The 26,097-nt window shown below is 47.3% G+C and overlaps 1 protein-coding gene across 1 annotated transcript in view; it reads right to left on the bottom strand.

Annotated features, from left to right (window-relative positions):
- The window catches only part of LOC139279636 (C-Jun-amino-terminal kinase-interacting protein 1-like), a 260,229-nt gene that overhangs the window by 223,431 nt on the left and 10,701 nt on the right, over positions 1–26,097 (bottom strand). Inside the window, exon 2 of the mRNA XM_070898745.1 lies at positions 6,130–6,219. Within this exon, the coding sequence (XP_070754846.1) occupies positions 6,130–6,219 (90 nt within the window). The remainder of the gene's footprint in view (positions 1–6,129; positions 6,220–26,097) is intronic.

Here is a 26,097-nt window from a genome sequence, read left to right as displayed (position 1 = left end):
ATGTAGAGAAGCCCCGCCTCCTGTCAAACTCCGCCCCACCCCGGCCCCGAATCATTCCCTCCACGTGAGGCCGAGAAGCATGAGCAGGACCTGAGGCCCAAGACTCTGCTGAGGCCCCGACTCCCTTCGCCCCTGACTCTCTCCCATCCCCCCCCCCCGCCCCGACTCCGATCCCTCTCAGGGGGCCGAGAGGGCTGGCATGCAGCCGAGAGCGGCGGCCGTGGTACCGAGAGGGAGAGAGGATGGGGGGCAGTGAGAGACTTGGGGGGGTGGGGGGGCGGGGATTGGAGAGGAGAGAGGGAACTCAGGGAAGACGGATCATGTTCTTCCAACCCCCTACAAGGGACCTCGTTGGAGTGGATGATATCCAGAAGTCACGACATTGTCACAATTCACTTCATACCCAATAAACCTGTTAACAATGCCTGCCCCATGTATGGACTGGGGGAAGGCACTTCGGCTGGGGGGGGCATGCACTTGGATTGGGGTAAGGCACTTCGGCTGGGGGAGACCTGCACTTGAACTGGGGTAAGGCACTTCAGCTGGGGGAGGCACTTCAGCTGGGGGAGGCATGCACTTGGACTGGGGTAAGGCACTTTGGCTGGCCCCTGCTGCCTTCTGGGGGAATTCTGCCCTCTGTCACTTCAGGAAGTCAAAGGTGATTCGAGTTACAATATGCAAAGTCAGTGAGACCTTGGGATGGGCGGTTCCAATGACACATTCCTGTGAAACTTCAGGGTGTGGTTTATCCTCCAAGGGGACCAATCATAGACAATGGGTGGAGCATGGTGGGCATTTTTGCAGTACAAATATGCGCATCCTTAAACCGTGGGCCCATCTGCCCTCTTAGGTGGAAGTAAAAGATCCCATGGCACTATTTCGAAGAGAACGGGAGTTATCCGCAGCCAATATTTATCCCTCAAATCAACATTTAAAAATAGATTATCTGGTCTTTATCAAATTGCTGTTCGTGGGAGCTTGCTGTGCTCAATTTTGGCTGCTGCGTTTCCCACATTACATCAGTGACTGCACTCCAAAAAGTACTTCAATGCCTGTAACGCGCTTTGGGATGTCCGGTGGTCATGAAAGGCGCTATATAAATGCAAGTCTTTTTTTCTTTGATGTGGGTGAGGCTAGAGAAGCTATAGAAATGCAAATTTTTCCTGATTATTCTGCACGAACTGCCCGAAATAATTAACGAGTTGAATGTGTTATAAGCTGCGCACTTGTACTTGACGTGCAGCCCGATATAGGCTGCTGTACGAGATAAGCACAGACGGTGTGAGAGGTGGGGATTGTACTAGTGGTATTTATGGCGTTATTGTGAACTGAACACTTTGCGGAGTAAGCACATTGCAGCAATTACACTCCTCTTGTATTATCTTTGGTTATTCTTTGACGGTAATGTTGCAGAGGGCATGGAAATACAAGTAATTAGTTAATATCGCACCAGTATGAGCGGTTGTGCCAGAATTTTCTGCCAAAATAATGGGGATTTTATTGGCGCTCACTGGTGTAACTCGTCCAGCAACGTGTGGCAAGGGAGAGATATGCCGCGATTTGCGAATCGCCGCAGATTGCTGGACGATTTATGCCGCTATGCCGTTAGCAGCGCACAAATGGCACCTCGCCCACAACCTCCCTCGTGAGTTTCATGAAATTGTTGCATTTTCGCATCAATTGCCCGTTAACCCGCAGCAGAAAGTTAGGGCTGGTACTTCACAGTGTAAGGACTCTTTTCAAAATGAAATTAATGTTCCTGCAAGGCCACTCAACCTCTCTGGCCCAGAAAGGGAACAATTTAAACTGTGGAGTTTCATTCCTGCAGGTAGTAAATTGTCCTTACATATTTTTTTTTAATTAATTAATTTTTTTTCTTACTTTTCCTTTTTGTCTCTTTTCTCTCTCTCTCTCTCCCTATCTCTCAATCCATTAATTATTTCCCTCTCTTTATTTCTCTTTCTGATTTGACTCTAATTCACCTGATTTCCTTTTCCATCGTTCATCTGTTTCTTTCTCAATCCTTAAATCTCAGAGGTTAAGGAGACAGACTGAGGGTCCCGTCATTCACTGAGGTCCAAGATGCCCCGTTGCCTTCATCGCAGCTCGAAGAAACTAAGGAGTTGGGTCAACTTGACCCAGAAACTCGCTGGATCCACATGGGAGCAGACACTCAAACTCTCCATATGGCAGCACTTACCCTGGTGTACTCGAAAGCGGAGTACTGCTCTCCGGCATGGCTATCAAGTCCGAATATCAAATCCATTGATGTCCAGCTGAATTCTACTTTGACAATTATCACCGATACGCTTTTATCGACACCAACACTTTGGCTCCCGTGCTTGCAAACATCGAACCATTACACCTACGCTGCAAATATGCAGTCTCCAGAGAATACAACTGCTACACCAGCAAAGCCATGCCGATCCAGGCCGACTTGAACAACCTATCATCAGCCCGTCTCAAATCTAGGCGGCCATTTCGGACCATCGCCGAAGCCCTTCAGCGATCTCTCAGCATTGATGACCGATGGAGAAATGCTTGGAAGAACTACGACATACAGAATGGATTCTTTATCGAGGACCCACAACCTGAAGGATCAAATCTTCCTCACAAACAGTAGAAAACCATCGACCGCCTCAGAACCGGTCATGGTCGATGCTGCCACCTTCTCCATAGGTGGAAGATTAAAGCCTCCCCATCATGCGACTGTGGAGCTCCTGATCAGACCCTGGAGCACATCACTGAGCACTGCCCTCAGAGGGAATTCGCAGGCAGCCTACACGCTGTTACACCGGAAGCTTTGGCCTGGATGTCTGACTTAGATACTGACGTTTGATTTGATTTGCTGCTACCATACGAAATAAGAAGATGCTCGTACTTCCAGCAATTTGCAGCACAAAGGTTACTGAAGTGAAGGGCGAGAGATAAAGTCTAACTCACGGGAGAGTCGTGAGATGCCCCGCTCCAACAAATTCTGGGCCCTAATTCGGACATAACAATAATGGAGAGGGGAACAAGATGTGTGGTCTCCAGAGAAGTATCAGTTTACAAAGGGATAGGATGATGCCTCCAAAAGGTTAAATGTCACCATTAAAAGCAGATGGCACAGACAGCTGGTAGAGAAACCAGTTTGACCTCTCTGCCATTAAACCCCATTAACCTCCATAAATGTCACAACACAGTACTTACCAGTTAACCATTATTGGAATGAGACTGCCCCAGCGATAGGCTGGAAGCTTTCAGAGGCGAAAGCAGCGTGTCAAAACCACTGGATCAGGAAATGTTTGTTGGAATAACAAAGTTAGGCTAAACAATTAATACACCATTATCGTCCAGTCCGTTGACTGGATAGTTTCAGAATTGTCTTTATTTCAGACTTGCAGCATCCGCAGTATTACGCTTTAGTTTCGGATTGAATCTGGATGTTATCCAGGTGTCTGTCTGATGTCCAGTAGTTTTGTCTGTCAGTACTGCTTGTTCTGCATTAAACCAAATGTGTAATGCACAACAAGCAGTACAGGTACACACTCTGCACATTTTGGTTGCAAAGTGCTCATGTTCTTGAACAAATGGGGTGTTTATTTCTCAGCTGTTCAGTAGGGTAGACATTGCAGTGTCGATGGTGGTACTGCAGAAACTAGCAGGTCACATTGGGCTACAAGTCATTGAGAACATGTCTGCCTTGCCCCAGTGGTCATCAGGAGACACTGCGTTGCGCCAGTGTCATCAAACAACAACAAGAACAACAACTTTTATTTATATAGCGCCTTTAACATAGCAAAATAGTCCCAAGGCGCTTCACAGCAGTGATATAAGACAAAACAGATAAATTTAACACTGAGCCACAGAAGAAGAAATTACAGCAGATGACCAAAAGCTTGGTCAGAGCGGTAGGTTTTAAGGAGCGTCTTGAAGAAGGAAAGAGAGATAGATGGGTGGAAAGGTTTATTGAGAGAGTTCCAGAGCTTGGGGCCTAAGCAACAGAAGACATGGCCACCAATGGTGGAGCGATTAAAATCAGGGATGCTCAAGAGGGTGGAATTGGAGGAACGCAGACATCTCGTGGGGTTGTGAGGCTGAAAGAGGTTACAGACATAGGGAGGGGTGAGGCCATGGAACAAAAACAAAGAGAGAGGGGCACAACTAGTAGAAACTTATATAATTCATAATATTGCCACCCGTGTCCACTGTGCACTGTAGGGTCTGCGGTGCCCACGGATCGCGGAAGGCCTCAAGCGTATCGGGGTACCACGCGCTCCTTCACCAGGACAACCTGGGTGAGGACAAGACCGTGGAAGAGAGGCAAGCAGAGCCAGAGTGACCACAGGCCACCTCTGTAATGTATGCTCACAGGTTTGTAGAGCTGTTGTATTGAGAGTGGCTTAGCCAGTCGCATCATGTTCACAAGACTCAATAAAACCCCAGTCAACTGGGTTCGGGGATCCACGATGAGGCAGGTGGTTGTGAGCCTGGTGGATGAACTGGTAATGTGTAGTGTGATTGTGAAACCTTTGTTAATAAACCAACTAGTTCTTAATAGCAATGTGTTGCTATGAATCCTTAAGCAAAGAACCCATAAAGCAAATACATGACAGCGGCCAGACTGGATCTGTGGATGCCCACCGTAACTCGGCCCAGCGGCAGACCCACCCCGCCCTCTCCCCGCCCCTGGTGGTCAAAGATGAGGAGTGTGGGACAGATGTTGAGGAGCAGCCCCTCCATATGATAGAAGAGGGACTGCAACCACTTACGTGCCGCGAATATGTGAAACACAGACTCATTCATGCTGCTCAGTGGGTAGCACTCCCGTCTCCGAGTCAGAAACTTGTGGTTTCTTAGTCCCACTCCAGAGATTTGAGCACAACATCGAGGCTGACACTCCCAGTGCAGTAGAGAGGGAGCGCTGCACTGTCGGAGGTGCCGTCTTTCAGATGAAACATTAACCCGAGGCCCTGTCTGCTCTCTCAGGTTGACATAAAAGATCCTGTAGCACTATTTCTAAGAAGAGCAGGGGAGTTATCCCCGGTGTCCTGGCCCAATATTTATCCCTCAATCAACATCTCTTAAACAGATTATCGGGTCATGACTACATTGCTGTTTGTGGGAGCTTGCTGCGCGCAAATTGGCTGCTGCGTTTCCCACATTACAACAGTGACTACACTTCAAAAAATGCTTCATTGACTGCAAAGCACTTTGGGACTGTCCAGTGTACAGTAAAAGGCGCTAAATAAATGCAAGTCTTTTTTTATGTGAGTGACGCTCCGTAAGTCTCAGCTCTGACCCAATAATCCACACCTTTTGGGCCACGGCGGAAGCTGCATGAATGAGCTTCAAATTACCTGACTGGAGAAAAAATGCACACGAATGGATAAATTTTTTTTTAAAGTGGAGATAAAACAGCGTGTCAATTATTGAAGGCAGTGAAATCCCATTCAACAACCACATTTGGGATTCACCTTAAGGTAAGTTCATGAGCAACAGCTTGGTGTACAAGGCACCCTGGGCTGTTCCAATTGAAGCGCCGCGGTTGCCATGGACACTGCAAGATCCAGACCATTAATCAAGTCTGTGGGTAAATTGTACCTGGACATTTGTACGGTTGCTGGGTTAAATTCAATACGTTATGAATTTGCCAGTGTCCAATTTGCAGACTATATTCAGCAGGTATGTGGGGGTAGTTTCCTCGGCCCCAAGTTTCCACATGATTTGGTCCTGATTTTTAGGAGCAACTGGTGGAGAATGGAGTATCTTAGAAATCGGAATTCTCCACATTTAAGTTTTCTGCAGTTCTAGTCAGGTAGAACAGTTTCACTTTTGAACAGAATTTATTTTTCAAAAGTCCGGCCACTGACGCCTGATTTGAAAGTTTCCACAGTGAAAACGTACTCCAAACTAACTTAGAATGGAGCAAGTAAAGATTTTTGTACGCTTGAAAAAACCTTGTCTACACATTAAAAAATCAGGCGCAAGTTACAAATTAGGCGTCGGGAACGAGGTGGGGGGGGAGGGAAGTCATTACATTCTACAATCAATCCTTAGTTATACTTATACAAATATTATACAAATAAATCCAACCTGAATAAAAATTTATAAGCAAAGAAAAAATTAAATAAACCATGTTCCTACCTGTGTGAAAGTGCTTCAGACAGGCCTTTCAGGCAGCAGTGTGGCGTCGGTCCCGACGGCAGGGGCAAGAAGCAGCAAGCAGCCTCAGTGCTGATCATGGAAGGGCAATGTGGTTTTATTAAAAAATGTTAAAAATTGAACAGCTACAAAGAATTTGAATAGTCTCAAACAAGTGCATGTGTCCCGTTTAGCACAGTCTATCTTTAATTACAGAATGAGTGGTGGAGATTGAAACGGTAATAAGTTGTAAAGACTGAATTAAAATGCACAGTTGCTGCAGTAACACTGGTTAAAGAGCCAACATTAATTCAGCAGGTGATTTATTCAGCAGTGCTGCTAAAAGCACTTCCTCACACACAGAAATATCAAGAAAATTAAAATGCAAGCCTTTGCAAGGGTTCAATAAACAAATTTTCACTTTTTCTGCAGCACTTTTAAAAATGGCCGAGTACCAATGTTTACTTCAGACTGCGCGTGCGCGAACGCTCCAACGCGCACGGTTGCCGGCACCAAAAAAACTCATTTAAATTGTACCCGCCCCCTCCTACTTACAAAATCGGCGCGAGTGGTAGGCTCCGCCCCCTGTGCGCTGCACCAAGCAGACATCGAGCTGCAAGGAGCTCGAGAATACCGTGTTTTTTTTCAGGCGCTGTTTTCGGCGCGAAATACAGGCGCCCAGCTCTGAGGGGCACCTTTTTCGCCGCGTGTGGAAACTTGGGGCCCTGGTGTTGGGGCTGTGATTTTCCCACGCGAGCCATAACCCGTGAAATTAGGCCGAGAATTTTAGAAAGGAAGAACTGCATTTCTATAGCGTCTTTCATGGCCTCAGGATTTCCCAAAGCAGCAACATCTGTGGGGAGGCTTGATTGAGGTGTATAAAATTATGAGGGGCCTAGATAGAGTGGATAGGCAGGATTTAATTCCCTTAGCGGATAGGTCAACAAACAGAGGAAGTAGATTTAAAGTAATTGGTAGAAAGATTAGAGGGGAGTTAAGGAGAACTGTTTTCACCCAGGGGTTGGTGGGGGTCTGGAACTCACTGCCTGAAAGGATGATAGAGGCAGAAACCCTCACCACATTTCAAAAGTACCTGCATATTCAATTGAGGTGCCGTAACCTGCAGGGTTACAGACCAAGAACTGGAAACTGGGATTAGGCTGGGTAGCTCTTTTTCAGCCGGCACAAACACAATGGGCCGAATTGTCTCCTTCTGTGCCGTAAATTTCTATGATTCAATGAATTTCTATAACTTTTATTACTATAATAGCACAGAATCTAGGGTGACACTCCACTGCAGTCTGAGGGAGTGCTGCACTGTCTTTCGAATGAGACGCTATAAGATCACATGGCACTATTGTGACCTCAGAACGTACCAAACCGATTCACAGCCAATAAGGTCCTTTTAAAGTGTGGTCACTGTTGTAATGCAGGAAATTCAGCAGCCAATTTGTGCACTGCAAGCTCTCACAAACGGCAATATGATAATGACCAGATTTAAGCACTTTGGGACGAATTACTATAGTAAAGGTGTTGTTTAAATGCAAGTTTTTGTTGTAGATAATGTTTGTAAGTGATGTTGGTTGAAGTATAAATATTGGCCAGGACACCCAAGAAGAACTCACTTGCTCTTCTTTGAAATAGTGCCATGGGATCTTTTTTATGTCCAGCTGAGAGAGTAGACATCTCATCCAAAAGACGGCACCTCCGACAGTGCAACGCTCCCTCAGTACTGTCCCTCTGACAGTGCAGCACTCCCTCAGTACTGCCCCTCCGACAGTGCAGCACTCCCTCAGTACTGCCCCTCCGACAGTGCAGCACTCCCTCAGTACTGCCCCTCCGATAGTGCAGCGTTCCCTCAGTACTGCCCCTCTGACAGTGCAGCGCTCCCTCAGTCCTGCCCCTCTGACAGTGCAGCGCTCCCTCAGTACTGCATTGAAGTGTCAGCCTAGAATTTTGTGGTCAAGTCTTGGAGTGGGATTTGAACCCACATCAATTTGTCAGAGCAGTGGGACTGCGGATTTATTGCTGTCCAGACTGGCATGGTGAAAGAGTTTTCTATTTGGATGCTGTAGCATCCCAAACGAAGCAAGTTTGGGATAACATCCATCTGATTCCCGGTGCACACAACAAAACTAAGCCCACCTCAGTCCAAGAGATCTCTCAAGCCTCGCCTCAAATCTGGGCATTAATTTGGCATTGATGTCACTGGGGAGGGAGACAATGGTGATCTTATATTTCTTCCTTCCTGTGCTATCCCCCCCACTCCCATCCCGCAATTTGATCCTGTTCTCTCACTGAAGAATGACATTCCCAAAAACTTACCGGCCCCGAAATTGCTCCTCCACCCAAATTGTGACACACGCACCCCATTTCTCTGGTTTTCACCGCCGCGCTGATTGAGGTGGCCTCTTGAATGAAATTCCACTCTTGTTTTTTTTCAGTCGGATCTGGAAGTTGCTCATAATGGGGGCAGAAGTTGGGGCGGTAAGTGCAGCAGAGGGGCGGAGGTTGGGCAGGGGCAGTGTAGTGACCGCCGCAATGACATCATCATGGCGCCGTGTCACCACGGCTCTCCTCTTCACTTAAAGGGGAGAGCCTCCGCGATGCTTTAACTTCGGTCCGCTGGGCCACTAGGGAGGGCTTCAGCTGGGCCAATTTCCGGTATTAAGGAGCCTAAAGGAAAGGGGCAATTTCGGTCCTATCGTCTCCTTCATGGTTCAATGCAGCGTAGAGTGTTGTTTGAAATGAATAGAGAGTTTGGTTACAGATTCATTTCTCTTTCTGAAGAGAAAGACCTGGGTCAAGGGCAGCGAAAAATAAAACCATCACAAGGTATAGTCATGGTTTGAGTGATGTCACTGCAAATTCCGAAGATTGCTTGATGAGATTGTCTCAGCATTAACAGTGAACTTTCCCTCTCCTCATCCATTTCTAATCAGGATCAATCCTTGGGAACGAAGACTTGACAGAATCATCGAATGGTACAGGGCACAATGAGGCCATTCAGCACCTCGTGCCTGTGCTGCCTTTAGCTATGAACATAAGAATTAGGAAAAGAAGTAGGCCACACAGTCCCTCGAGGCTGCCTCTGAGTGAAGATATTTCTCATCAGTCCTAAATAGCCGACCCCTTCAGGCTTATTGCCTGAAAAGGAGTCTCCATCCATACACATCAACTAATGAATACAAATATATGAATTTGCTTGGAAAAATTGTTGAGATCAACCCATTTTGAGTAGAACTTTCTCCCTTTGTCCAAATAAGGCCTCTCAATACTATCTCTTTGTAAAACATTTGATTGAGTTATGAAATGATTGAACTTAATGAAGCAAAGCTAATTGCTTTAGAATTATCATTGACCTTATTGACTGCAACCACTACTCATATGAAATCATGTATAGCTACGTATTCTGCAACCTTCTAAATGCAAGTTATTGGGATCCAAGTCAGTTATCGGCACTGATTGAAAATGTGAGTGCTGCAACTCTCAGTGATTTCTTCCTCAAACTTCAGAGGCTCTTTAACTCATTGTGTATAGTTCTGCTTGGACGTGTCAGACGTGCCTCAGTGGGTAGCACTCTCTCTCACTTCTGAGTCAGAAGGTTGTGGGTTCAAGTCCCGCTCCAGAGAACAAATCTCATGGGATTCTCCCAGTGCTGCACTGTCAGAGATGCCGTCTTTTAGATGAAATTGAAGGACCTGTCTGCTCTCTCAGGTGGACGTGAAAGATCCCACGGCCACTATTTGAAGAGCAGAGGAGTTCTCCCTGGTGTCCTGGACCAATATTTATCCCTCAACCAACATCGCTAAAAACATACCATCTGGTAATGACCATGTCGCTGTTTGTGAGAGCTTCCTGTGCGCAAATTGACTGAGTAAAAACCTTGTGGGTTCAAGTCCCACTCCAGAGACTTGAGCACAAAAATGTAGGCAGGCACAATAGTGCAATAATGAGGGAATATCTACAGTGCCTTTCACGATCTCAGGATGTCCCGAAGTGCTCCACAGGCAATGAAGTACTTTTGAAGTTTGGTCACTGTTGTAATATGGGAAACGCGGCAGCCAATTTGGACACAGCTAGCTCCCACAAACAGCAATGTGATAATGACCAGATAATCTGTTATTAGTTATGGTGATTGAGAAATAAATATTGATCAGGACTCCAAGGAGAACTCCCCTACTCGTCTTCAAAATAGTGCCACGGGATCTTTTACATCCACGAGAGAGGGCAGACGGGACCTCGGTTTCGGGTCTTATCTGAAAGACAGTACCTCCGACAGTGCAGCGCTCCCTCAGCACTGCACTGGGAGTGTCAGCCTAGATTTTTGTGCTCAAGTCCCTGGAGTGGGACTTAAAGCCTCAGCCTTCCGACTCTGATGCAATGAAAATAAGACCATAAGAACATAAGAAATAGGAGCAGGAGAAGGCCATCTGGTCCCTCGAGCCTGCTCCGCCATTCAATAAGATCATGGCTGATCTGATCTTGGCCTCAACTCCATTCCCTGCCCGCTCCCCATAACCCTTGACTCACTTATCGTTCAAAAATCTGTCTATCTGCACCTTAAATATATTTAATGACCCAACCTCCACAGTTCTCTGGGGTAGAGAATTCCAAAGATTCACGATCCTCTTTGAGAAGAAATTCCTCCTCATTTCTGTCTTAAATGGGTGACCCCTTATTCTGAAACTATGCCCCCTAGTTCTAGGCTCCTCCACGAGGGGAAACATCCTCTCAGCATCTACCCTGTCAAGCCCCCTCAGCACCTTATACGTTTTCATGAGTCACCTCTCATTCTTCTAAACTCCTGGTGCTACCACTATTTAAATAGAGAGAGAGAGTGAGAGAGGGGGAGAAAATGGAGGACAACCAGGAAGACTGAGTCAGGCACAAGCAGACATGATACTTTTAGCGATTTCTGACTGTGAGAAATATTGCAGGAGATTTAATGAAACTAAAAAACAACAGCACCATTAAATTGCTGTTGTTCGATGTCAAGACCCATCCATCCAAACAAAGCTCCTTTTAGTATAAAACAATGCAATTTTTGATGTTTTCCTTTCCAGAGTTGGTGGGCAGCTTTCTCACGCAGCATCGGGACTGACGTATTTCACCGCCTGACAATGGCACCATGCCAGTTCGAGATACAGTTTCTCTTTTGTTCCCAGACCATCGAAATGTCACTTGACAAGCGACCTTTACTGGCAACAACTTCTATTAATATCGAGCACACAGAATCCAGGCTGACATTCTAGTGCAGTGCTGAGGGAGTGCTGCGCTGTCGCAGGTGCCATCTTTCAGATGAGATGTTAAACCGGGGCCCTGTCTGGCCTCATGGGTGGATGTAATAGATCCCATGGCACTGTTGTGAAGAAGAGCAGGGGAGTTCTCCTCAGTGTCCTGGCCAATATTTATTCCTCAACCAACGTTACTAAAACAGATTGTCTGGTCCTTATCACAGTGTTGTTTGTGGGAGCTTGCTGTGCGCAAATTGGCTGCTGCTTTACAACAGTGACTGCACCTCAAAAGTACTTAATTGGCTGTAAAGAACTTTGGGATGTCCTGAGATCCTGAAAGGCGCTATATAAATGCAAGTTCTTTCTTTAACCCCCGAAACAAAGAAGCTAGCTAATAGTCAATTAACCTGCAACTCCCACTGTCCCCGTCCACACAGACCCTGCCGCTCCAGCTTACATTAAACCACGTGCCTTTGGTCAAGTGCTATACAAGGTCGGCAAAACTAATGTATCAGGAGGATGTTGCATTAGAAAGGAGAAACAAAGGGCTCAAAGGGTGGAGAGATACAAGTGGCATTAGAGAAATAAATAGTAAAGTAACAGGTGGGGTCAGCTTAAGACAGAATACAAAAAGATAGGTTTACAGTGCATGTGTGTAAATGCACGAAGCATGGTAAATAAGGTTGGTGAGCTGCAGGCGCAAATAGCCATGTGGGGATATGATATTGTGGCAATAACGGAGACTTGGCTCAAAAAAGGGGAGGATTGGGTTTTAAATATTCCTGGATATAAGGTGTTCAGGAAAGGTAGGGAAGGAAAGAAAGGAGGTAGGTGGCAGTATTGATTAAGGAGAATGTTACAGTGTTGGAGAGACAGGATGTCCTGAAGGGGCAAGGACAGAATCTATTTGATTCGAGTTAAGAAACAATAGAGGTGCCATTACACTACTCGGTGTATTTTATAGGCCACCAACTAGTGGGAAGGATATACAGGAGCAAATTTGCAGGGAAATTACAGAGAGGTGCAAGAACTAGAGAGTAGTGATAATGGAGGACTTCAACTAACCTAATATAGACTGGTATAGTAATAATGTAAAGGGCAGAGAGGGGGGAAAGAGTTTCTGAAGTGTGTTCAGGAGAACTTTCTTGATCAGTATGTTTCCTGCCCGAGGAAGGAGGCATTGGTGGATCTGGTTCTGGGGAATGAGGTGGGTCAAGTGGAGCAAGTATCAGTAGGGGAACATTTAGGGAACAGTGATCATCGTGTCATAAGGTTTAGATTAGCTATGGCAAAGGACAGGGAACAATCTAGAGTAAAAATACTCAATTGGGGGAAGGCCAATTTCAGTGGGTTGAGAATGGATCTGGCCCGGGTAAATTGAAATCAAAGATTGGCAGGCAAAACTTGTGGAACAATGGGCTGCCTTTAACGAGGAGATGGTTCAGGTACAGTTGAGGTACATTCCCATAAGGAGGAAAGGTAGAGCAGCCAAAGCCAGAGCTCCCTGGATGACGAAATAGAGAGTAAGATGAAGCAGAAAAAGGGGTCGTATGACAGATGTCAGATTGAGAATGCAAGTGAGAATTAGACTGAATATAGACAATTAAGATGGGTAGTGAAAAAGGAAATGAGGGGTAAAGAGAGGTTATGAGTATAGACTGGCAGCTACCATAAAACGGAATCCTAAAGTCTTCTAGTGGCATATAAATAATAAATAGGTAGTAAGAGGAGAGGTGGGGCCGATTAGTGACCTAAATGGAGAGCTACGCATGGAGGCAGAGGGCATGGCTGAGATACTAAATGAGTGCTTTGCATCTATCTTTACCAAAAAAGATAATGCTGCCAAAGTCATTATGAAGGAGGAGGTATTGAAAATACTGGATGAGATAAAAATTGATCAAGAGAAGGTACTAGAAAGGCTGGCTGTACTTAAAGTGGATAAGTCATTAAGACCGGATGGGATGCATCCCAAGATGCCATGGGAGGTTAACATAAGAACAAAAGAAATAGGAACAGGATTAGGCCCATCGTGCCTGCTCCGCCATTCAATAAGATCATGGCTGATCTGATCATGGACTCAGCTCTACTTCCCTGCTCACTCCCCATAACCCTTTATTCCCTTATCGCCCAGAAATCTGTTGATCTCTGCCTTAAATATATTCAAAGACCTAGCCTCCATAGCTCTCTGGGGCAGAGAATTCCATAGATTTACAACCCTCTGACAGAAGAAATTCCTACTCATTCAGTTTTAAATGGGCGGCCCCTTATTCTACATCTCCTAGTTTTAGTTTTCCCTAAGAGTGGAAATATCCTCTCTGCATCCACCTTGTCGAGCCCCCTCATTATCATATGTTTCGATAAGATCACCTCTCATTCTTCTGAACTCCAATGTGTATAGGCCCAACCTACTCAACCTATCTTCAAAAGTCAACCCCCTCATCTCTGGAATCAACAGCCTCCAATGCAAGTATATCCTTCCTTAAGTACAGAGACCAAAACTGTACGCGGTGCTCTAGGTGTGGCCTTACCAATACCCTGTACAGTTCTCTGCTTTTATACTCTATCCCCCTTGCAATAAAGGCCAACATCCCATTTGCCTTCCTGATTACTTGCTGTACCTGCATAGTAACTTTTTGTGTTTCCCTCTGTACTGCAACACTTTGCAATTTTTCTCCATTTAAATTGTAATTTACTTTTCTATTTTTACTGCCAAAGTGGATAACCTCACATTTTCTCACATTACACTCTCTGCTAGATTTTTGCTCACTCACTTACCCTGTTTATATCCCTCCCCAGATTATGTCATCGTTTGAGCCAGGGATCGCAAGGATGTGCACGTCACCCGCGCCATGACAGGAGCTGACAACTGCTGGATGGACCACCGCCTAATCCGTTCCATCATCAACATCAATATAGCCCCAAAGCGGCGATGGCAGCAGAAGCAGTGCGGCAAAAAAATCAATGCCGGAACACTCAAAGACCCAGCTAAGAGAGCCCTATACAGCCAGCGCCTCACTGCTAATCTGACAATCCTTGATTACCCCGAGATGCAGAATGTCCACAGCGCTTGGTCTGCCCTCCAGGCCACCATACCAATGAAGAGATGCTCAGTCACTCAACCAGGAAACACCAGGACTGGTTTGATGAGAATGACCAAGAGATCCCAGAGCTAATAAATCGCAAGCTCTGGGCATTTCTGAGCCTTAAACAACAACCCAACTCGGGAGCAGCAAAGCAGCATTACAGACGACTTAAGGCTGAGGTCCAACAAAAAACCCGCGACCTAAAGAATAGATGGTGGGTGGAGAAAGCACAGGAGATTCAGTAGCTGGCTGACAGCCACGATGTGTGAGGATTCTTCACCACAGTCAAGGCCAGCTACGGCCCAAACACCCAAGGCCCCACCCCCACTGCTCGCCAAGACGGGGAAACACTCATCAAGGACATTGAGGCAGTCAGGACACGCTGGAAGGAACATTTCGAAGATCTCCTTAACCGAGACTCTGCCTTTAACTCGCGTGCTCGCGACTCCATCCCGCAGCATGCTACCCGCTACCACCTGCACGAGGTAGAAAAAGCCATAAGACAGCTCAAGAACAACAAGGCAACGGGAGCGGATGGAATCCCCACTGAGGCTCTAAAGTATGGCCGAGAGGCACTATCGGCACGAATGCATAACCTCATCTCTCTCATCTGGAAGGAGGAGAGCATGCCGGGAGATCTCAGAGATGCAGTAATGGTGGCCATCTTTAAAAAAGGGGACAATTCCAACTGCGGCAACTACAGAGGAATCTCACTGTTATCAGCCACTGGGAAAGTCGTCGCTAGAATCCTCCTCAACCGTCTTCTCCCTGTGGCTGAGGAGCTCCTCCTGGAGTCACAGTGCGGATTTTGTCCTCTATGGGGTACAACGGACATGATCTTTACGGCACGACAGCTGCAAGAAAAATGCAGGGAACAGCACCAACCCTTGTACATGGCCTTCTTTGACCTTACAAAGGCCTTTGACACTGCCAACCACGAGGGTCTATGGAGCGTCCTCCTCCATTTTGCTGCCCACAAAAGTTTGTCACCATCCTCCACGACGACATACAAGCCGTGATCCTGACCAACAGATCCATCACAGACTCAATCCACGTCCGGATCGGGGTCAAGCAGGGCTGCATCATCGCACCAACCCTCTTCTCAAACTTACTCACTGCCATGCTCCACCTCACACTCAACAAGCTCCCCGCTGGAGTGGAGCTAAACTACAGAACCAGTGGGAACCTGTTCAACCGTCATCGTCTCCAGGCCAGATCCAAGACCGTCCCAACCTCTGTCATCGAGCTACAGTACGTGGACGACGCTTGCGTCTGCGCACATTCAGAGACTGAACTCCAAGTCATAGTCAACATCTTCACCGAGGTGTATGAGAGCAAGGGCCTTACACTAAACATCCGTAAGACAAAGATCCTCCATGTCATGTATTCAACTATCATTGTAAGCCATGTATAAGCTGACCTAAGTTGTATACCTTGAGAACACTGACCACAGGGGGCGAACTTGTGGGAGACACTCCTAACCTGGACTTTTCCAGTATAAAAGGGGAAGCTCCACCCACCGTCTGTCTCTTGAGTTCTTGGTAATAAAGGTAACTGGTCACAGGGTGACTTTCTCTCAAGTATGGGCCTCATGTGCATTTATACTGTATAGTAAGGACATATCATTGGCGACAAGAAACTGGGATTTAAACCACGCGAGCATGGCCACGGGCAGCACAGAAGAGAGATACAGTATTGGTGATGATTGGGACGACTTTATTGAGAGACTACAGCAAAATTTTGTCACGAAGGAATGGTTGGGACAGGATTCGGCCAACAAAGGCAGGGCTCATCTCCTGACGGTTTGTGGATCCAGAACATACTCCCTGATGAAGGACCTTCTAGCGCCAGAGAAGCCGGCGGTCAAGACGTTCGAAGAGCTCAGTAAATTTATTGGGGAGCACTTTAAATCGGCGAGCAGCATGCATATGGCGAAACATCGGTTTTACATGCACCAGCAGCGAGAAGGGCAAAGCGTTCCTGACTTCGTGGCAGATCTCCGGCGACTGGCGAGCCTATGTAAGTTCACAGATCCATGCAGAGCGGAGATGCTGCGAGACTTTTTTATTGAGGGCATCGGGCTGGGGTTTTCAGGAAACTGATTGAGACCAAAGACTTGACCTTGGAAGCGGCGGCTCTGATAGCCCAGACAATTTTCTCAGGGGAGGAAGAGACCAGAATGATTTATGGCAAAAATCTTGGCTCAAACGCGGCAAACGACCAGGGAGTCAACACTGTTAACGTGGCACACAGTTCTCGAGGCAGACAAGGACAATCAGACATGCCCCAGCATGTAGTCGAACCCAAAGGGGGAATTCAACAGAGACAATGGCTAGCTGAACGGCGATTAATGCCTTCGCAATGGACAATGCGGCAGTAATGGGGCCATCAATACCTGTTAATGGAGCACTTAAGGACAGTTACAGAGACGATCGACTGGTAATGGACCTTTTGTTTCCAAAAATGGGGCCTTCAGCTCATGCTGGAGGTGTGGAGGCAAACACCCAGCCAGAGTTTGCAGGTATCAGCAATATACCTGCAGAAACGGCAACGTCAGCGGTAATTTGGCGCGTAGGTGCAGGAAGCCTGCAGTCAGGTTGATGTATGAGGAGAACGGGCCCGATGTAAGCCCTACGAGGCCAAATGAATACTGGAGGAAATCGCTGAAAGCTGAAGTTCAGCGAGTTCATGTGGAGCACATATACAGCTCATATACCAGGACGCCACCGATAATGATGAAAGTGCTCCTCAATGGCATCCCAGTATTAATGGAGCAAGACACGGGGGCCAGCCAGTCCCTGATGAGTATTAAACAGTTCGACAAGTTGTGGGCATCCAAGGCCAGGAGGCCAAAATTATTGTCGATTGATGCACTGCTACGGACATATACAAAGGAGATCATTCCGGTGCTAGGCAGCGCCACGGTAGTTGTGACCCACAAAGATTCGGAGAACAGGTTGCCACTCTGGATTGTCCCGGGGGATGGTCCCGCACTGCTGGGGAGGTGTTGGCTTGCTGTCATGAACTGGAAATGGGGCGATATCAATGCAATTTCTTCTGTGGAGCGAGTATCATGCTCACAGGTTCTGGCCAAATTTGACTCATTATTTCATCCTGGCATCGGCACTTTCATGGGGACCAAGGTAGTGCTTCACATAAACCGGGACGCCAGGCCAGTACACCACAAGGCCAGAGCGGTGCCGTACGTGATGCGGGAAAAGATAGAATGCGAATTGGACTGCCTGCTGAGGGAAGGCATCATCTCGCCAGTCGAATTCAGTGACTGGGCGAGCCCGATCATGCCGCTGCTCAAGGTGGATGGGTCGGTCAGGATATAGAAACATAGAAAATAGGTGCAGGAGTAGGCCATTCGGCCCTTCGAGCCTGCACCGCCATTCAATGAGTTCATGGTTGAACATACAACTTCAGTACCCCATTCCTGCTTTCTTGCCATAGCCCTTGATCCCCCTAGTAGCAAGGACTACATCTAACTCTTTTTTGAATATATTTAGTGAATTGGCCTCAAAAACTTTCTGTGGTAGAGAATTCCACAGGTTCACCACTCTCTGGGTGAAGAAGTTTCTCCTCATCTCGGTCCTAAATGGCTTGCCCATTATCCCAAACCCAGTTGTCGCCTTTTCTGTGCAGTGGCCCTAATAAGGTGCTCGATCTAGGTAAGAAATTATCGAAGTAGTTGAGTAGACCAAGGAACGAATGCAGCTCCGTCACATTCTGAGGCTTGGGTGCATTTTTGATGGCCTTGGTTTTCGAGGCCTGACACCGTCAGCAGCAATTTTCTTCCCCAGGAATTCGACTTCTGGTGCCATGAAGATGTACTTCGAGCGTTTCAGTACGAGTCCTACTTTGTCCAGACGATGTAGAACCTCTTGTTCAGATGTTCGGCGGAGTCATGACCTGTGACCAGTATGTCATCTTGGAACACGACGGTTCGGGGGACGGATTTCAGTAGACTCTCCATGTTCATTTGAATTATGGCTGCAGCCGAGCGAATTCCAAAAAGGCACCTGTTGTAGATAATGTCCTTTATGAGTGTTGATGTACATAAGTTTCTTCGACGTGTTGACCAACTCCTGTGTCATGTAGGCCGATGTCGGATTCAGTTTTGTGAACGACTTCCCCCCAGATAGTGCTGCAAACAGGTCATCAGCCTTCGGTAACGGGTATTGATCCTGTTTCGAAACTCAGTTGATCGTAACCTTGTAGTCTCCACAAATCATGACAGTGCCATTATTTTTCAACATGGCAACAATGGGACTGGCGCATTCATTAAATTCGACCGGTAATATGATCCCTTCATGCTGGAGTCTGTTCAGTTCGATTTCGACCTTCTCCCTCATCATGTATGAAACTTCCTGAGCTTTATGATGGACGGGTCATGCATCCGTGTCCAGGTGGATCTGCCCCTTGGCTCCCATGAAATTGCCGATGCCTGGTTCAAACAGCGAGGGAAACTTGCTCAGCACTTGAGCACATGGAGTATCCTCTTCCGACGATGCTTTGATCTCGTTCCAGTTCGATTTGATTTTTTCTAATCAGTTCCTGCCAAACATCGTTGGACCATTGCCTGGAACAATCCATAACGGTAAATCGTGAACCGTACCATCGTACGGCACCTTGATTACTGCACTGCCAATCACCATTATGAGTTCTTTAGTGTACGTACGCAACTTGGCATTGACTGGACTCAGCTTAGGCCTCACAGCGTTAGTATCCCACAGCCTGTCGAATGTCCCCTGGCTCATTAGTGATTGACTCGCACCCATGTCCAATTCCATAGATGCCGGCACACCATTAAGTTTTACATTAATCATTATCGGTTGGCTCTTTGTTAGGAACAAATACAGTCCATACACTTCCTCCTCTGGTATCACAGATTGCATATCCGGATCCACGCTAGACTGGTCATCATCCTCCATGTGGTGTGTCGCAGCACGCTTGCTCAGTTGCGGTCACATGTGGCGATTACAAGGCCACCATCAATCGGGTGTCACTCCAAGACCAGTACCCGCTACCGAGAGTAGAGGACCTCTTTGCGACGCTATCCGGTGGCAAACATTTTTCAAAATTGGACCTGACCTCAGCTTACATGACCCAGGAGCTGGCGAGTGAGTCGAAGAAGCTGACCACCATTACGACACACAAAGGATTGTTTGAGTATAACAGATGTCCGCTCGGGATTCATTCGGCCGCCGCGATCTTTCAGCAAAATACGGAAAGCCTCCTCAGGTCGATTCCAAGGACGATGGTTTTTGAAGACGACATCCATATCACGGGTTGCGATACTGAAGAACACCTCCACAACCTGGCGGAGGTGCTACACAGACTGGACCGGGTAGGGCTGCGACTGAAAAAGGCGAAGTGCATCTTCTTAGCTCCAGAGGTATAATTCCTGGGGAGGAGGGTAGCAGCAGACGGGATCAGGCCTACTACGTCCAAAATGGAAGCGATCCAGAGAGCACCCAGACCCTGTAACACGACGGAGCTGCGTTCGTTCCTGGGGCTCCTGAACTATTTTGGCAACTTTCTTCCCAAATTGAGCACGCTGTTAGAGCCGCTACACGTGCTCCTACGCAAAGGTCGTGATTGGGTCTGGGGGGACAGCCAGGAAAGGGATTTTGATAGAGCATGCAATTTGTTATGCTCCAACAAACTGTTAACGTTATATGACCCATGTAAGAAACTAGTTTTAACGTGTGATGCGTCGTCCTATGGGGTCGGGTGTGTGTTGCAGCATGTGAATGCCAATGGTCTGTTACAGCCGATAGCTTATGCCTCCAGAAGTCTGTCCCAGGCAGAAAGGGGCTACGGGATGGTAGAAAAGGAAGCGCTAGCATGTATATATGCAGTAAAAAAAATGCACCAGTACCTGTTTGGCAGGAAATTTGAGCTGGAGACGGATCACAAACCACTAACGTCCCTTTTGGCCGACAACAAGGCCATAAATGCGAATGCATCGGCCTGCATACAGAGGTGGGCACTTACATTAGCCGCCTATGACGACACAATTCGGCACAGACCGGGCACTGAAAACTGTGCCGATGTACTCAGCAGGCTACCACTAGCCACAACTGAGGGGGCAGCTGAGCATGATGCTGAGATGGTCATGGCTGTTGAAGCTTTCGAAAGTGAAGGCTCACCTGTAACAGCCCGTCAGATTAAAGACTAGACAAATAAAGACCCGCTACTGTCTTTAGTTAAGAAATGTGCCCTGAATGGGGACTGGGCAGCCACGTACATGCCCTGAGGAGTTTAAACCATAGGCGCAAGGATGAACTCTCAATTCGGGCCGATTGCCGACTGTGGGGAAACGGAGTAGTCATGCCCCAGAAGGGCAAAGAGGTGTTTATCAGAGAACTTTACAATGAGCACCCGGACATTGTCATGATGAAGGCAATTGCCAGGTAACACGTTTAGTGGCCAGGGATAGATGCAGACCTGAAACTTTGTGTTCACAGTTGCAACACGTGTGCTCAGCTGGGCAACGCACGCAGGGAAGCCCCCCTTAGCCCCTGGTCCTGGCCCGCCAAGCCATGGTCATGCATCCATGTGGACTACGCAGGTCCTTTCATGGGAAAAATGTTTTTGGTTGTAGTAGACGCCTACTCCAAATGGACTGAGTGTGCCATTTTAAATTCATCTTCTGCCACTGTAGAAAATCTACGGGCAATGTTCGCCGCCCATGGTCTACCGGAGGTCTTGGTCAGCGATAATGGCCCGTGCTTCACAAGCACTGAATTCCAGGACTTCATGGCAGGCAATGGAATCAACCATGTCAGAACGGCACCGTTCAAGCCGGCCTCAAACGGCCAGACGGAACAAGCAGTGCAGATAATCAAACACACTCGCTCACAGGGGTTCCACCCGCAGAGCTGCTAACCAGGTTATCCCTTATACACCCTACTATGAAAGAAATTGTTGAGAGCAGGCTTCAGTCACAATGTGACTACCATGACAGGAATGCAAGGGCGCGATGTATTGATGTCAATGACCCTGATTGTCAAAGAGGGAAATAGGGTATTGGTAGTTAAACTTACTAATTGACAAATCTGCCGCAAACACGTGGATCAATCTAAAAGGAGGTTCAGCAACCCCATAAAAGAAGCAGAGGAAGAACACGATATAGAGTTTACTCCACCACAGGTGACCGAACACCGGAACCAAGTGGAGGAGAGCCCAGTCACTGTGGGCAGTCTGGACAGGCCTGAGGCACCGCAAACAGCAGACACTCAGGCCAGCACCCAACAACCGGAGCTCCAACTCAGGCGCTCTACAAGGGAGCGTAAACCACCAGAGAGACTCAACCTGTGATCCCAATAAGACTTTGGCGGGGAGGGGGGACGGGGAGGTGATGTCATGTATTCAACTATCATTGTAACCCATGTACAAGCTGACCTAAGTTGTACACCTTGAGAACACTGACCACAGGGGGAGACACTCCTAATCTGGGCTTTTCCGGTATAAAAGGGGAAGCTCCACCCACCATCTGTCTGTTGAGTTCTTGGTAATAAAGGTAACTGGTCACAGAATGACTTTCTCTCAAGTATGGGCCTCGTGTGCATTTATACTGTATAGTAAGGACATATCACTCCATCAACCTGACCCCGCCACACAGCATTCCCCCCAGTCATCAAGATCCACGGCGCGGCCCTGGACAATGTGGACCACTTACAATACCTCTGGAGCCTATTATCGACAAGGGCAGACGACAACGAGGTTCAACACCACCTCCAGTGCAGCAGTCCAGCCTTCGGTCCCCTGAGGAAGAGATGGTTTGAAGATCAGGCCCTCAAATCTGGCTCATGGTCTACAGGGCTGTAGTGATATCCGCCCTCCTGTATGGCTCAGAGACGTGGACCAAATACAGTAGACACCACAAATCACTGGAGAAATATCACCAACAATGTCTCCGCAAGTTCCTACAAATCCCCCGGGAGGACAGACGCACCAACGTTAGAGCCCTCGATCAGGCCAACATCCCCAGCATCAAAGCACTGACCACACTCGACCAGCTCCGTTGGGCGGGCCACATCGTCCGCATGCCTGACACAAGACTCCCAAAGCAAGTGCTCTACTCGGAACTCTTACATGGCAAGCAAGCCCCAGATAGGCAGAGGAAATGTTTCAAGGACAGTCTCAAAGCCTCCCTGATAAAGTGCACTGACACCTGGGAGACCCTGGCCAAAGACCGCCCTAAGTGTTGGAAGAGCATCCGAGATGGTGCTGAGCACCTCGAGTCTCGTCGCCGAGAGCATGCAGAAACCAAGCACAGGCTGCTGAAGGAGCGTGCAGCAAACCAATCCCACCCACCCTTTCCTTCAATGGCTGTCTGTCCCACCTGTGACAGAGACTGTAATTCCAGTATTGGACTGTTCAGTCACCTAAGAACTCACTTTTAGAGTGGAAGCAAGTCTTCTTCGATTTCGAGGGACTGCCTATGATGATGTTGATCCAGAAGTCGCTCTTAATGGGAACTTACTGTGCACAAATTGGCTGCTGCGTTTCCTACATTACAATAGCGACTACACTTCAAAGAAATACTTCATTGGCTGTAAAGTGCTTCAGGACATCCTGAGGTCATGAAAGGCGCTATACAATTGCAAGTCTTTCTTTGATTCTTTTATGGTATAATGTACAAACTGTGATCAGCAGGGGGTGGGGCGGAATTGCCCGCTTAATAAAGGCACTGTTTGTGTGCCTACTGGTGAACATTAACATTAACCCACAAGGGCTACATTTACACATCCTCAGACATTGGGAATCATGTGGGCTGTGCAGCGAAATCGCCGGCAATCGTTAAAAATCTCTGTCTCCTTCTAACTACTGAAAGAAGTTTTGTGAGTTTCAAATGGGGGAATTCTCCATCTATCCTGAATAGTTCAGTCAAAATTATCACCCGCAGGGAAAGATTCAAATTTGCACAGTGATGAAGGATGTCAAAGTTTCTAGCCTTCAGTGGGGGAGTTCATGAATACAGGGTCTGTCCTCAACTAAAAGACACCCACACAGACAAGAGGAACAAGGCTTTGCTGTAACCCGGATTCACAGAGGAGGCCATTCAGCATCTTGAGCCCACTCCACCATTCTATCAGATCATGGCTGATCTGTATCTCAAGTCCGCTCACACGACTTAGCTCCATATCCCTCGATACCCTTGCTCAACAAACATCTACCGATCTCAGTCATGAAAGCACCAATTGTCCCCCAGCATCCACAATCTTGTAGGGAGAAGCGTGGCAAAAATAACGTACGTTAGAAGAGTAACCCATCTTCCTGTCAACTAGATTAACCGAGCATAAGAACATAAGAAATAGGAGCAGAAGTAGGTCATTTAGCTCCTCGAGCCTGCTCCGCCATTGAGTAAGAGCATGGCTGATCTGATCATGGACTCAGCTCCACTTCAATGCCTGTTCTCCATAACCCTTTACTCCCTTATCGAGCAGCTGAGGTACTCCCTGGTATTTGCATCCTGAACCTTGCACAGCACACTCAGTCCTCAGAATAGCCATATTGACAACATATAACCTTCCTGTCTTACATTCAGGCCGTCACACAAGTCTGAATCACTCCAAATTCCTAATATACAATTAATATTCTTCTTAATATTCAACAGCAACTTGTATTTAGATAGCACCTTTAATGCAGTAAAATGTCCCAAGGCGCTTCACAGAGTGTTATAAAACAAAATTTGACACCGAACCACATATGGAAGAGATAGCTGAGGCTTTACTACAGATATTGAATAATTTGTTACAACAAGGTGTAGCGCCAGAGGACTGGCAGATAGCTAACATTGTACCTATATTCAAAAAAGGAGACAGAACATGTACAGGGAACTATAGACCAGTCAGCTTAACATCGGTGATAGGAAAAATAATGGAATCCCTACTAAAGGAGAAAATAGAAGAACATCTAGAAACCAAAAACATAATAATGAATAGTCAGCATGTATTTCAAGAGGGAAAATCTTGCTTGACCAACATCATTGAATTTTTTGAAGAGCTATCAGAGAGATTAGACAATGGTAATACATGGATTGAGGATTGGTTAACGGACAGAAAACAGAGAGTAGTAATAAACGGTTTATTTTCAGGTTGGCAGGCTGTAACTACTGAGGTACCCAGAGTCACTATGCGGCTTCCATCTACCAAGGGGTACAACGGACATGATCTTTACCGCGCAACAACTGCAAGAGCAATGCAGGGAACAGCACCAACCCTTGTACATGGCCTTCTTTGACCTCACAAAGGCCTTTGACACTGTCAACCGTGAGGGACTATGGAGCATCCTCCTCCGTTTCGGCTTCCCCAGAAGTTTGTCACCGTCCTCCACCTGCTCTACGACAACATGCAAGCGAGATCCTGACCAATGTATCCACAGACCCAATCCACGTCCGGACCGGGGTCAAGCAGGGCTGCGTCATCGCACCAATACATTCCTTGCTGCAATGCTCCATCTCGAACTCAACAATCTCCCCGCTGGAGTGGAACTAAACTATAGAATCAATGGGAACCTGTCCAGGCTAGATCCAAGGTCGTCCCATCCTCTGTCATCAAACTACAGTATGCGGACGACGCTTGCGTCGGCGCACATTCAGAGGCCGAACTCCAAGCTACCATCAACACCTCCACCGAGGTGTACGAAAGCATGGGCCTTATGCTAAACAACCGTAAGACACAAATCCTCCACCAACCTGACCCCGCCACACAGCACTGCCCCTCGGTCATCAAAATCCACGACTTGGCCTTGGATAATGTAGGCCATTTTCCATACATACATAGAAACATAAAAAATAGGTGCAGGAGTAGGCCATTCGGCCCTTCTAGCCTGCACCACCATTCAATGAGTTCATGGCTGAACATGCAACTTCAGTACCCCATTCCTGCTTTCTCGCCATACCCCTTGATCCCCCTAGTAGTAAGGACTTCATCTAACTCCTTTTTGAATATATTTAATGAATTGGTCTCAACAACTTTCTGTGGTAGAGAATTCCACAGGTTCACCACTCTCTGGGTGAAGAAGTTTCTCCTCATCTCCTTATCCTTAGACTGTGACCCCTGGTTCTGGACTTCCCCAACATTGGGAACATTCTTCCTGCATCTAACCTGTCTAAACCCATCAGGATTTTAAACGTTTCTATGAGGTCCCCTCTCATTTTTCTGAACTCCAGTGAATACAAGCCCAGTTGATCCAGTCTTTCTTGATATGTCAGTCCCGCCATCCCGGGAATCAGTCTGGTGAACCTTCGCTGCACTCCCTCAATAGCAAGAATGTCCTTCCTCAGGTTAGGAGACCAAAATTGTACACAATACTCCAGGTGTGGCCTCACCAAGGCCCTGTACAACTGTAGCAACACCTCCCTGCCCCTGTACTCAAATCCCCTTGCTATGAAGGCCAACATGCCATTTGCTTTCTTAACCGCCTGCTGTACCTGCATGCCAACCTTCAATGACTGATGTACCATGACACCCAGGTCTCGTTGCACCTCCCCTTTTCCTAATCTGTCACCATTCAGATAATAGTCTGTCTCTCTGTTTTTACCACCAAAGTGACTGGCCGGTCTATAATTCCCTGTTTTCTCTCTCCCCCCTTTTTTAAAAAGTGGGGTTACATTGGCTACCCTCCACTCGATA

The sequence above is a fragment of the Pristiophorus japonicus genome, chromosome 14, assembly GCF_044704955.1.
Source record: "Pristiophorus japonicus isolate sPriJap1 chromosome 14, sPriJap1.hap1, whole genome shotgun sequence".
Classification (NCBI taxonomy): Eukaryota; Metazoa; Chordata; class Chondrichthyes; family Pristiophoridae; genus Pristiophorus; species Pristiophorus japonicus.
Note: the sequence above shows the minus strand (reverse complement) of the source record. Positions and strands in the feature narration are given on the sequence as shown.